Genomic DNA, 13,179 nt, shown 5'->3' with positions numbered 1-13,179 from the left:
CCTGGCCGCCTCGGTCCCTAGGATCCCGGGGACTACAGCGCCCGGCGAACCACTGGGCAGAGTTCTCTCCCTGTGGGTGCTCGGACCTGGCAGCCCGGCGACCTGGACACCCTCGCTCCCGCCGTTGGCGCCCACCTGAATGGGGAGGCGGGGGAGGAAGCGGTGGCTTCGGGCCTCGAAGGCTGCGGCCCCCGCCTCGGAATCCCGGCCCCAGAGTCAAGTTTGTCTCCTCCCTCGGTGCGCCCCTCCCCGTGCTCGCCCCGGCGTCCAGCTCGGCTAGGCTGGGGGGCCCGCCCGTCCCGCAGGAAAAAAAAAATCGGCAACTCCACGCCGGGTAACAGAGCCGGCCCCGCGCGCCTAGCAAGCCGCGCGCTCCGACCTGGAGAAGTAATTAGAAAGAAAGTTTTCCAGCCCGGGCGGATCGACCGGCCCGGTCCTCCAGGCTCCCGGGCCGAGGCCGCCTCCGCTCCCCGCGGGGTCCTAGTGCCCTGCGCGACGCCGCCCATGGGACCCCGGCGTCCTCCGAGAGGTGCCTCTGCGCGGAATCACAGGGGTAGCCTGGAGATCAGAGCTAGGAGACGCAGAGCCACCGCGCTCAGGGCCTCTCCGCGCGTCCCAAACGGCCCCCCACCGGCCCCAGCCCGGCTGCTCTGCGCCGCAGCCTCCCCGGCACGCGGGTCCCGGACAGGCCTGGTTCTGGCTTTGAAAGCAAGTCCGCGCCCCAGCAGCTCAAGACCAAGACTCGCCCTCCGCCCCCCACCCCTACCCCGTGCAGCCTCGGGATACTCCTGGGCTCCCGGCCGTGGCTGGATACGGGCGCCTAGGGGAGGCAGGAGGAGGGGGCCCCCACTACCGACCACGTGGGCGCGGGGGCGACAGCCGGGCCGGGGGCGGAGCTTGGAGCGAGCGCCGCCGCTCTGCTGGGCGCGCTGGAGGCGGTGGGCGTTGCGCCGCGGCCTGCCTGGGGAGCGCGGCGCTGGGCCGCGCTCTTTCACCGCCCCCATCCCGGCCGCGCGCTAGGACCCAGCAGGCGCCGCGCCGCCGCAGCCCGGGGACAGAGGCCGCCTCGGACTCTAGGGGGCGACGCGGCCCGCCGGGTATAAAAGCTGGGCCGGCGCGGGCCGAGCCATTCGCGACCCGGAGCTGCGCGGGCGCGGGTGAGCAGGGTCTCCGGGTGGGCGGCGGCGACGCCCCGCGCAGGCTGGAGGCCGCCGAGGCTCGCCATGCCGGGAGAACTCTAGCTCCCCCATGGAGTCGGCCGACTTCTACGAGGCGGAGCCGCGGCCCCCGATGAGCAGCCACCTGCAGAGCCCCCCGCACGCGCCCAGCAGCGCCGCCTTCGGCTTTCCCCGGGGCGCGGGCCCCGCGCAGCCTCCCGCCCCACCTGCCGCCCCGGAGCCGCTGGGCGGCATCTGCGAGCACGAGACGTCCATCGACATCAGCGCCTACATCGACCCGGCCGCCTTCAACGACGAGTTCCTGGCCGACCTGTTCCAGCACAGCCGGCAGCAGGAAAAGGCCAAGGCGGCCGCGGGCCCCGCGGGCGGCGGCGGCGGCGGCGACTTTGACTACCCGGGCGCTCCCGCGGGCCCCGGCGGCGCCGTCATGCCCGGGGGAGCGCACGGGCCCCCGCCCGGCTACGGCTGCGCGGCCGCCGGCTACCTGGACGGCAGGCTGGAGCCCCTGTACGAGCGCGTCGGGGCGCCGGCGCTGCGGCCGCTGGTGATCAAGCAGGAGCCCCGCGAGGAGGATGAAGCCAAGCAGCTGGCGCTGGCCGGCCTCTTCCCTTACCAGCCGCCGCCGCCGCCGCCGCCCTCGCACCCGCACCCGCCGCCCGCGCACCTGGCCGCCCCGCACCTGCAGTTCCAGATCGCGCACTGCGGCCAGACCACCATGCACCTGCAGCCGGGTCACCCCACGCCGCCGCCCACGCCCGTGCCCAGCCCGCACCCCGCGCCCGCGCTCGGTGCCGCCGGCCTGCAGGGCCCCGGCAGCGCGCTCAAGGGGCTGGGCGCCGCGCACCCCGACCTCCGCGCGAGTGGCGGCAGCGGCGCGGGCAAGGCCAAGAAGTCGGTGGACAAGAACAGCAACGAGTACCGGGTGCGGCGCGAGCGCAACAACATCGCGGTGCGCAAGAGCCGCGACAAGGCCAAGCAGCGCAACGTGGAGACGCAGCAGAAGGTGCTGGAGCTGACCAGTGACAATGACCGCCTGCGCAAGCGGGTGGAACAGCTAAGCCGCGAACTGGACACGCTGCGGGGCATCTTCCGCCAGCTGCCAGAGAGCTCCTTGGTCAAGGCCATGGGCAACTGCGCGTGAGGCGCACGGCTGTGGGACCGCCCTGGGCCAGCCTCCGGCGGGGACCCAGGGAGTGGTTTGGGGTCGCCGGATCTCGAGGCTTGCCCGAGCCGTGCGAGCCAGGACTAGGAGATTCCGGTGCCTCCTGAAAGCCTGGCCTGCTCCGCGTGTCCCCTCCCTTCCTCTGCGCGGGACTTGGTGCGTCTAAGATGAGGGGGCCAGGCGGTGGCTTCTCCCTGCGAGGAGGGGAGAATTCTTGGGGCTGAGCTGGGAGCCCAGCAACTCTAGTATTAAGGATAACCTTGTGCCTTGGAGATGCAAACTCACCGCTCCGATGCCTACCGAGTAGGGGGAGCAAATCGTGCCTTGTCATTTTATTTGGAGGTTTCCTGCCTCCTTCCCGAGGCTACAGCAGACCCCCATGAGAGAAGGAGGGGAGCAGGCCCGTGGCAGGAGGAGGGCTCAGGGAGCTGAGATCCCGACAAACCCGCCAGCCCCAGCCGCTCCTCCACGCCTGTCCTTAGAAAAGGGTGGAAACACAGGGACTTGGGGCTTGGAACCTAAGGTTGTTCCCCTAGTTCTACGTGAAGGTGGAGGGTCTCTAGTTCCACGCCTCTCCCACCTCCCTCCGCACACACCCCACCCCAGCCTGCTATAGGCTGGGCTTCCCCTTGGGGCGGAACTCACTGAGATGGGGATCACCAGGTGACCAGTGGGAGCCCCCACCCCGAGTCAGACCAGAAAGCTAGGTCGTGGGTCAGCTCTGAGGATGTATACCCCTGGTGGGAGAGGGAGACCTAGAGATCTGGCTGTGGGGCAGGCATGGGGGGGTGAAGGGCCACTGGGACCCTCAGCCTTGTTTGTACTGTATGCCGTCAGCATTGCCTAGGAACACAAAGCACGATCAGTCCATCCCAGAGGGACCGGAGTTATGACAAGCTTTCCAAATATTTTGCTTTATCAGCCGATATCAACACTTGTATCTGGCCTCTGTGCCCCAGCAGTGCCTTGTGCAATGTGAATGTGCGCGTCTTTGCTAAACCACCATTTTATTTGGTTTTTGTTTTGTTTTGGTTTTGCTCGGATACTTGCCAAAATGAGACTCTCCGTCGGCAGCTGGGGGAAGGGTCTGAGACTCTTTCCTTTTGGTTTTGGGATTACTTTTGATCCTGGGGGACCAATGAGGTGAGGGGGGTTCTCCTTTGCCCTCAGCTTTCCCCAGCCCCTCCGGCCTGGGCTGCCCACAAGGCTTGTCCCCCAGAGGCCCTGGCTTCTGGTCGGGAAGGGAGGTGGCCTCCCGCCAACGCATCACTGGGGCTGGGAGCAGGGAAGGACGGCTTGGTTCTCTTCTTTTGGGGAGAACGTAGAGTCTCACCCTAGATGTTTTATGTATTATATCTATAATATAAACATATCAAAGTCAATGTCGGTGTCTTTTTAAAACCAGAAAGAAGCTACTTCCAAGGTTGTCTGTGGGCCAGGTCACATTTGTAAATAATACAGCATTTTCCCTGGCAGCAATCCTGACTTTCATGAGCTCTCCATCCATCCTGAGCCCCTCTTACGCTAAGGGGGTGACTTACTTCCCCAGGCAAGACAAATAAATAGCAGAGGACAAGGCTCCAAACGGAGTGTGTCCAGAGCCTGAAGGCAGTCTCTTGGGGTCAGAGGAGGGGGCTGAAGGGGTTACGGGGCTGAGGCCTTGGCAAGGCTTCTTATCTGCCCCTGGGAGGAGGAGAGGGAGTCCTCTGCCTGAGGGGCAGGCCTGGCTTAGCAGCCCTAGGCTCAAGGAGCCCTTTGTGCAGACTTCCTTACAAATCCCCTACAGCTCCAGCCTGGGCAGCCTCACTCACACACACCGCAGCTCCAGATTCCAGCAGGACCCTCGGCCAGCAGGAAGAGGCCTCCAGTGGTAGGACCCTCCAACCCTCTCCTCTTTCCCTCGACCATGTGGCTACGCCCTACCCCTGTGAGGCCCGAAGGCAGCCTGAAGAGAGAGACCCCTCCATCCAGCCCTCCACACCTGCCCAGCCCCAGCCCTCACAAGAAAGGGGACCGAGGCAGGCCTGCAACAGGGGTCTGGTCCTGCCCCACACACTGGCTGTTCAAGAACCGACCCAGCATCCACACTCCCCACTGCATTCATCCCGGACCCAGCAGAGGACTGAGTGCTGGTGTGCCCCCAACCCCAACGAGCACCCTGTAAGGTCAGGCACTCCGGCACACCCTTAGCAGCAGTGACAGCCAAGCAAGGGAGGGCAGCCCTTATCCCTGAACTAACAAGGCCCGGGAGGAAGAGGCCCAGGAGGCTGATGGTGCTTTTCAGATTTTACCCTCACAGAGGGTAAAAGATAAATTGCACTTTTTTTTTTTTTTTAACTCTGTACCGAGAGAATGTTCACTGAGTGGCTTACTGTGTGTGCCAATGCGGGCTGGGGCATTTTCGAGAAATTACACATTCCTTTTACACTCTGGAAGCTTAGCTTTACCTGCCTGCGTGGTTAGCTGGCACCCCTTCCGGCCCCCCGCTCTGTCCTGTGTCTGGCCGCCTCCTCACCCACGGCCGCCCTTGGCAGAGGAAAAGCCACGAGCCCAGTGAGGAGGCGGCGCCTGCCCCGCCACCCTGGGAACAGAGGAGGCAGAGCCCCGCCGCGTGCCCAGAGGCCTGGGGCAGGCCACAGCTTGCTAAGCCCCAGCAAACCCTCTGAGTTCAGTGCTAATTCCAGTTTTTCTTGTTTGAGGGGGCTGATCCCTGGCTTCCCCGTTTCCCCCCAGAACAGGTCCTTCGACGGGAGGGGGTGGGGCGGGGCGACCCTCCTGCCCTCACTCCTTCCCCTCCTCTCTGCTGTGCCAGCCCGCTAGGGGCTTCCTCTTTCAAAGCTGTCGGCTCCGGAAGGGATCCCTCCTACCCCGAGTCCTCCTCCTGGTCCTGAGTTCCAGGGCGGGCTTTGTTAGGGACAAGAAGGATCCAATCACATCCAGCCCCAGGAAAGGGATGAGGAGGGCGAGGCCCCCAGCGGGGGCCAAAGTAGAGGGGAGGAAGGTCTTTTGGGCGGCATGGGGTGAACCTGCCCAGCATGTACCCCGTGCCCAGCTGTAGGGGCCTCCCGGGAACAGAGTCACTCTTGGCCACCCACCGCTTCCTGCAGGGTTCCTCACAGTTCCCCTCCTGACTACAGCCTTCAGGAAGAACCATTCCAAGAGCCCAGCACTGAACACATCTCAAGTATTTATCGGATGCCTACTGTATGCCAGGGCCTGCACCAAAGATGGGGCACTGGGCTGGGAACAAGCCGACTCTGCTCTGGCTCTCGGGGAGCTCACACCCTTGAGGCCCTAAGCTGTGGTTTAAGGTTGCCAAGTGCAATGAAGGGGAGCTCAGAGTGTGAACAGGATCCACCAGGGAGGGCTTTCTGGAGGCAGCAGCTTTGATGAAATACCTGGAGAGGGTGGCCTCCTGCTGGCCCCAGTCCCAAGATGCCTGGATGCTTCTCCTTTGCCCTGATCTCCCCTTGACATGTAGCACCTGACTACAGGGACCTCGCCCCCCTTGCTGTGCCACTCCTGAGCCCTGTGTCCCGTGACAGCACTGTTCAGGGTTAGCTGGCCTTCAAGGAAAGGGCAAGGGTAGAAGGGAGGGAGGCATCTCCTCTGCTGCCAGATGCATCCTGATGGCTTAGTGCTGTCACAGATATTACTCTTATCTCCTGGATCTCCTGGGAATCTGTGAATGTGGGGTTTGGCCCTGACACCTGCGATGAGCCACTGGGCCTGGTGAGGAGTGTCTGCCCCTCCCAGCTCTCCCACCTGCTCCTTCCCAGGCAGGAACCTGCCAGGCCTCCTCCAGGAGCTGCTGATCTCACAGGAGGGGAGGGGGCCACTCATGGGGAAGGACAAAGGATAGCAGAAACCCCTGACTTTGTTTAGCCAAGAGGGGCCTCCAAGGCACCCACAGGCCTTCTCCAGGCATGAGGCAGAGTCCTTGCCTAGACGGTGTTGATATTCCAGCTGTTTCTTTCCTATACTAGTGAGGAGGGGAAGGCTTTTCTGTTCTTTTCTTCTTTTAGAGACAGGGTCTCACTTTGTCACCCAGGATGGTGTACAGTGGTGCAGTCACCACTCCCGCAACCTCAAACTCCTGAACTCACACAATCCTCCTGCCTCAGCCTCCTACTCAGCCTTTAAGTAGCTGCTGGGATTAATTTTATTTTTCGTAGAGATGGGGGTCTCGCTGTGTTTCCCAGGCTGGTTCAGGATTCCTGGCCTCAAGTGATCTTCCCTCCTCAGCCTCCCAAAGTGCTGGGATTACAAGCGTGAGCCACCCTGCCAGGCCTCTTTTTCCTTTCTTTAGATAAAATTAACCCACTAGCACCTTTGAAAGCTTTCTTGATTCTGTGAAACACTCTTGCTATCTCTTCTCTCTGGACAACCCCACCTCTCCCCCTACCCTACGCCCCTCTCTGCGGATGGAGTGTTTGACGTAAGCTGAGGCCCAGGGAAGATACCGATTCACTATCAAAGCATCCTAGCCCCATCCCAGAGCAATTAAAAAGCCAGATGGAATCTCTGGGAAACGGCATTAATAACACGAACAATCTGTGTTGGCCGGGGGAACCCAGGAGCCCCAGGCAGGGGTGGGGCTGTGGGGGGAGGGAAGCTGGGGTGCCGAAGTGGAAGCTCGCAGCGACATCTCCACCCTGTTGTGGCGGCCCGCGATGGGGCCGCCGTAAGGGTATGCTAGGTCCAGCTGCAGCTGGACTGTCCCCTCCAGCCCTTGCAAGGCCCACAGTGCACCCTGGATCCTGGTGGCTGCAGACCGAGCCAGACAAATGTGGAACCCATTACTCAGACAGCTGCAGCCCTGGCCAGCCCCGTTCTGGCACCCAAGAGCTTTGCTTCCCTTCGGTTTGTTTTTATTTATATTTTTCTAGCCTTCTGGCCCCACCCACTAGGAACAGGCCTCTCCGGGTTTGGCTGGCATAGACATCCTTTCTCTCCATTTGCTGTGCCCACATCCGCTGCCTGTGCTCGACAATAGCAGAAGACAGTGTTGGGGAACTCCAGTAGGCCTGAACCCCAGAAACTCCCCTTACAATGCAAAGGCTGGGTGCAGTGGTTCATACCTGTAATTCCAGCACTTTGAGAGACTGAGGTGGGAGGATTGCTTGAGCCCAGGAGTTCAAGAACAGTCTGGGCAACGTAGTGAGACCGTTTGTCACCAAAAATATTATCCAAGTGTGGTGTCACATGCTTGTAGTCTCAGCTACTCAGGAGGCTGAGGTGGGAGGATCGTTCGAGCCTAGGAGTTGGAGACTGTAGTGAGCTATGATCACACCACTGCACTCCAACCTGGACAACAGAGCAAGACCCTGTCTCAAGAATAAGAAAAAACAGAATGCAAAGTGGTAGACACTTTGAGCAAGACCAGCTGAGCTCTCAAAAGCCGGCATGATTGCTGGGGCAGCGGGGCACAGGGTTTACACTGCCCGGCTGCCTCGAGGGGCCCAGAAGAGGCTGGACCAGGGCGACAGGCAAAGAATCCTCTACAAATTCAAAGCCTTTTCTAGGCAGAGCCAAGAAGTGAGACTCTTCTATAGCAGCCCCGTTTTTCAGACTTGTCTGCAGGCTCACCTGACTTAAAGACGTAGTTCTCCTGCAGCCATCAAGCTGGGGTGGGAAACTAGCTTGTTTAAGAAACATCCTTTGTGGTCAGAGAGCCATTTTCTGACACTCATCCTCACTGTCCCTTCGACCTCATCCTCCACCTTTGTCCTCCCTGGAAACTCTTCTCCCCAAGGTCACACTAGCTCCTAAAGCCAAATCAAATGACCACTCCTGGGGTCCTTCCTGCCTGTCTTGGCCTCCTACAGAACTTGGCCGCAGCAGACTTTCAGTGTCTGGCTATGCAGATCTTGAACATACGTGTTTGAATGCAAGGATCTCTCTCCTTCTTTACAAGACATCCTCACCCTCTCCTTTCTATCCAAGGGTCCACTGGGTTGGCCCAAGGTCCACCAAGCAAGCCGCACCATTGTCAGAGGCAACGCAAGAGCACAATAAATAAGGCTCCCCCGTGGTGGCCCACTGAGTTGCAGCTTCTACAGTTACTTTGTTGTTTTGTTTTGTTTGACAAAGTCTCGCTCTGTTGCCCAGGCTGGAGTGCAGTGGTGCAATTTCAGCTCACTGCAACCTCTGCTTCCCAGGTTCAAGTGATTCTCCTGCCTCAGCCTCCTAAGTAGCTGGGATTACAAACATGCACCACCACGCCTGGCTAAATTTTTTTTTTTTATTTTCAGTAGCCATGGGGTTTCACCATGTTGGCCAGGCTGACCTCGAACTCCTGACCTCTAGTGATCTGCCTACCTTGGCCTCCAAAAGTGCTGGGATTGCAGGCGTGAGCCGTTGCGCCTGGCTTTTTTTTTTTTTTTTTTTGAGGTGGGATTTCACTCTTGTCACCCAGGCTGGAATGCAATGGTGCATTCTCAGCTCACTGCAACCTCCACCTCCCGGGTTCAAGTGATTCTCCTGCCTCGGCCTCCCGAGTAGCTGGGATTACAGGCACACACCACCACACCCAGATACTTTTTGTATTTTCAGTAGAGACAGGGGTTTCACCATGTTGGCCAGGCTGGTCTCCAACTCCTGACTTCAGGTGATCCACCCTCCTGGGCCTCCCAGAGTGTTGGGATTACAGGCGTGAGCCACCATGCCTGGCCTGTTTTGTTTTTTTGAGTCAGGGTCTCTCTCTGTTGCCCAGGCTGGAGTACAACCTCCACCTCCTGGACTCAAGGAGGTCAGGTAGCTGGGACTATAGGCACATGCCACTACACCAGGCTAATTTTCAAATATTTTTGTAGAGAAGGGGTTTCACTTTGTGGCCCAGGCTGGTCTGGAACTCCTGGGCTCAAGCGACCCTCTCTCCTCAGCTTCCCAAAGCACTGGGATTACAGGCATGAGCCACGGCACCCGGCCCCTGAAGTTACTTTTAACATGCAAGAATCCTAAGAAAGGTAACCCATCCAGTCCTAGATAATCTTCCCTGCCTTCATGTGATTAGTTTATCACCAGAATCAAAGGTCTGGCCAGGCCCCAGAGAGACAAGTCATGCTCTGCAGGAGATTGTGTGGGGAGGAAGTAAGATTTCCAAAAGAGGGGACAGGATAGGGGAGAAAGAGCCCTGTCTGCCCCCAAGCTGCAGGAGCCGCAGGTGAGCACGGGGGAACAAGAACGGCCACATTTCTGCTTTAAAAGCTATTTCAGGGCTTTGTGTCTCTCCTCTTATCTCCACTCTAGGACGACTGGCAAGGTTGTTATTGAGGGACTACAGCCTGAGGGTGGGGATGCTAGGGACCAAATGTGGTGGCCTAGAGCCAGGACATGTCACCCAGGGACCTGGACGGGGCTTGAGGGAGCCATCACTGCCTGTCCCAAGCCCTCTTGGATCTGAAGATCTTTTCTTCAGCCAAATGGCAGCCCAACCTTTCACCAGAAACACAGCCTCTCTTCCCTGTGCCACCACCGCCATTTCTTCTCTGCCTCGGCCACGGAGGCCTCGGAGAGTCCCTCACCTCCCTCCAGCCAACCAGAGCACCCTCCCCGGCACCCCCAAGAATGCCATGCCCTCCCGCAGATGCGGAAATGTGGCTGATTTACGGCGGCCTTTCCCGTGCACATGTTGGGCAATGGTCTCAGCCGGCTCAACCCCTGCTCAGAGAAAGGGAGTGGGGATAGGTCAAGGGGGCGTCAGGGCTGGGTGTCTGCTCCAAAGGGAGCCGCCGTGACCTTCAGCATCAGGTTAGGACCCATCCGAAGTAGCCTCCTGGAGCGATTTACAATTTGCAAACACGTTTTATTTGATTCCTGAGTTTTGCTAGAGCAATTACCGTGACTAAGCATGACAGATCACTCCCAGCACGGTGTCTGCTCGCTGTTAGGAAATGTGTGTTTGCTTCACTCTTTTGCCTGGTGCGGCAGCGTTTTAAAAATAGACTCATTCACTGTACTTGAAGGCAATTTGTTCCAAATTTTCCCACTAATTTGATTTTAATCTGATATTTAAAATTCATGTGGCCACATTCCCACTGATTTATAGGGAATAAGCCCTACCTGGCAGCTGTTTAATTGGCCTTCGCCCAGGAGGCCACAGGACAAAGGATTTATCCAGGAACAATTTGAAGGCACTGTGGTCTGTCATGCTGAAATATATGCCTCATTCAGCATCGCAAGTGCTACTTGCCTGGAGCCAGGACCATTGGGCATGGAGCTGAAGGCTACAGAACCGTGGCTCACAGTGGGCCTTCAGTCTCGTACTGGACACGTAAGTGAAGCCCAGGCGCCCTGACACAGTGCACACTTGAGGTGTGTGCTGAGTTGGTTTCTGGAGCAAAGCAGTTTGTTCACGGGTGACAAGGAGGCGTTTCCCATTTCTCCCGTCCCATGATGAGGATGGCCCATAGGAAGAGGGCCGTGCCATCTTGGCATGAAACCAAATCCTGGCCTTGCCTCCTGCTGACTGGGTGGCCCCACACGGAGTCTGTCAGTTTCTCCGAGCTTCAGTTTCCTTTTATGCAAAATGTATGCAAAACAAGTAGCATGTCATGGAGTTGTGAAACGTAAACAGGGAAAGCTTGTGAGACACTTGGCTCCAGCTAATGATTCCCACGTGCTGGGGCAGAAGGCAGAGTGGGAGGCTAGGGCACACCTTGGTCCCTGAAAAACACTGTGGAAGGAGACAGCCTTCTTAAGAATTTAGGGCAAAATGCTTGTTCCAAATAACCAAAGAACTGAAGTCATTTTAATGTTGCTTAGATTTCCACAACCCCTCCCCCCCCCACAAAGGATGCCTTTCATTTGCTTAGAAGACACTAATGAGCTCATTCTGGGGGCAGAGCCCCATTGCCAGTGACTTTGAAGGCTAAGCACAGTGGTCAAACCCTGTACGACACTCAGATGAGCAGGCACAGGTGCCCTGTCTGCTTGTCGAAGTAAAATGCTCTTCGTGGGCCAGGCGCAGTGGCTCATGCCTGTAATCCCAGCGTTTTGGGAGGCCGAAGTGGGAGGATGGCTTGAAGCCAGGAGTTTGAGACAAGACTGGGCAGCATAGCCAGACCCCCATCTCTGCAAGATTTGTTTTAATGTTCTTCATACAAGTGCAGAATCCCAGGTGACGACCCATGGGGAGTTCAAAAGAGAACAAGTATTCTCACTGGGGTGGCAGCCTCCCCAGGTCCTGAGAGAGTCCTCGGCCCCAAGGGCCTCCCAGTTAACTTCTGTTTGCAAGGTTGTGACCTCAGCAAGTAAAGGGGCGAGGGTGGGGATCCTGCCTTCCCCTTGCTGGTGAGAAGAGAGCCAGAGACATGTGCTGTGTGTGTCAGGGGTGGGAGACACATCCTGCTCCCTTGCCCCCTCACTTCCCAACTGCGTCATCTCAGCACTTGGCATCACAGCCGGTTTCCATTTGCCCAACCCAGCTCGGGCCCAGGAGGTCAGTGTGAGCCCTGCAGGAGAGCCACCCAGGCAGGGCTTCCAACAATCAGGGAAGCTTCTGGGGTCCTGGGGTGTCCTGGAAGAGGGACACGAAGGCAGGTAGGAGGAGGCTTCAGCCTAGCTTCCCTAGCGCCGGGGCCGCCAACAGGAAAAGTTTCTAGAAACCAACCCTGTTCTTCCCTGCCCTGCCAGGAATGCTACCACGAGGGTAATTCAAGTTAATGAGCAAACTCCTCAGGCAAGGAAGGCAGGCAGCTCTTGGGCCCCTTCGTCTCCCTGTTCAAGCACAGGAAGCTGTTGGATTCCACTTGCCAAAGCAAAGGAGGGCCACAATTATGAAGAGGGGCTGGGAGGTCTTAAATCATTGGCTCCTTCACCCTGCGGATCACCTGGGCTCGGTGCAGGGCAGCAGGAGAGAGGAGAGGCTGGGGTGTGGGTGACTCCCAGAGCAACCGGGGAGAGGGGCGATGTGGGGGTGCTGGTGCAGGTGCAGCCACGTGCCACCTGCATGCAATCTCAAGGCCAACGCAGGGCTGGAGGGGTCAGACCCAGGGGCTCAGGGTCTCCTCAAGTGCAATTCCCAAGTTCACCAAGGCCTGGGCTCCTTTGTTCAAGGAGCAATCTTGTGTGGGAGAGGTGGAGGCGTGAGTCACAGGCCAGGCCCCTGAGCCGAGGGGAGGTGGGGACGATGGCTCCAAGCCTGAAATGTGTCAGAGGTGAGATGAGCATCTTGAGCAAAGCAATGATGTTGCTATGTGGGGCAGCGCTGCCTGGGGAGTGTGTGAGCCACGCTGGAGGGACAGCAGCCTGCTCTGGGTTCCTCTGCCTCCCTGGGAAGCACCAGACTCCTCAGGGTCCCAGCCGCTCACCCAGGAGCCAGGCATCCCGGGAGGTGCCCCAGCCAGGTGCCCAGTGCCATAGAGCCTAGGCCCCTCAGGGACCCTTTTCACCGGGAGCAGTGATAAGACCAGGGCTGGAACACAGGCAGGAGTGGCACCTGAGCTCCTAGACTCCCCATCCAGTGGGGTAGTTTAACCCTCTGTACCCCCAAATCCACCCAGGGGAGTGGAATGCTCCTGTTTCCCCAGTGCCCTCATGATTGGCTCAATTCCATCACACCTCCCGCCACTGCCTCCACTCAACATTCCTCAACTCAATTTCCTTTAGTTTTCAATTTAAAAAATTAAATCAACTGCATGCTGTTTGGAACATCTTTGAGAATTTCAAAATCAAACGGCATGTCCGAGACATTGCAGAGCCAGATCTGGGAGACCATATGACACCCCAGGCTTCGCTCATCAGGGCCTGGGAGATCAACCACCACTTGGCCACCTCTCTCTGCTTTTGCCCCGGGACTGGTGTCCTGCCCAGCACAGGGGCCTGGAGGGACCTGCT

General features: G+C 58.7%; 1 protein-coding gene across 1 annotated transcript; it reads left to right on the top strand.

Moving 5' to 3' along the window:
- Positions 1–1,117: 1,117 nt before the first annotated feature.
- Positions 1,118–3,722, top strand: CEBPA (CCAAT enhancer binding protein alpha). Its single transcript, XM_054464688.2, has one exon. The coding sequence runs from the start codon at positions 1,249–1,251 to the stop codon at positions 2,317–2,319; it is 1,071 nt and encodes a 356-aa protein (XP_054320663.1). The 5' UTR covers positions 1,118–1,248; the 3' UTR covers positions 2,320–3,722.
- The last annotated feature ends 9,457 nt before the right edge of the window (positions 3,723–13,179 follow it).

The sequence above is a fragment of the Pongo pygmaeus genome, chromosome 20 (genome assembly GCF_028885625.2).
Source record: "Pongo pygmaeus isolate AG05252 chromosome 20, NHGRI_mPonPyg2-v2.0_pri, whole genome shotgun sequence".
NCBI lineage: Eukaryota > Metazoa > Chordata > Mammalia > Primates > Hominidae > Pongo > Pongo pygmaeus.
The sequence above is the reverse complement of the archived record's forward strand: the minus strand, read 5'-3'. Positions and strand labels throughout refer to the sequence as shown.

What these genes read in the sequence shown, in the direction of transcription:
- CEBPA (XM_054464688.2), top strand. Translation starts at nt 1,249, where the DNA reads ATGGAGTCGGCCGACTTCTACGAGGCGGAGCCGCGGCCCCCGATGAGC.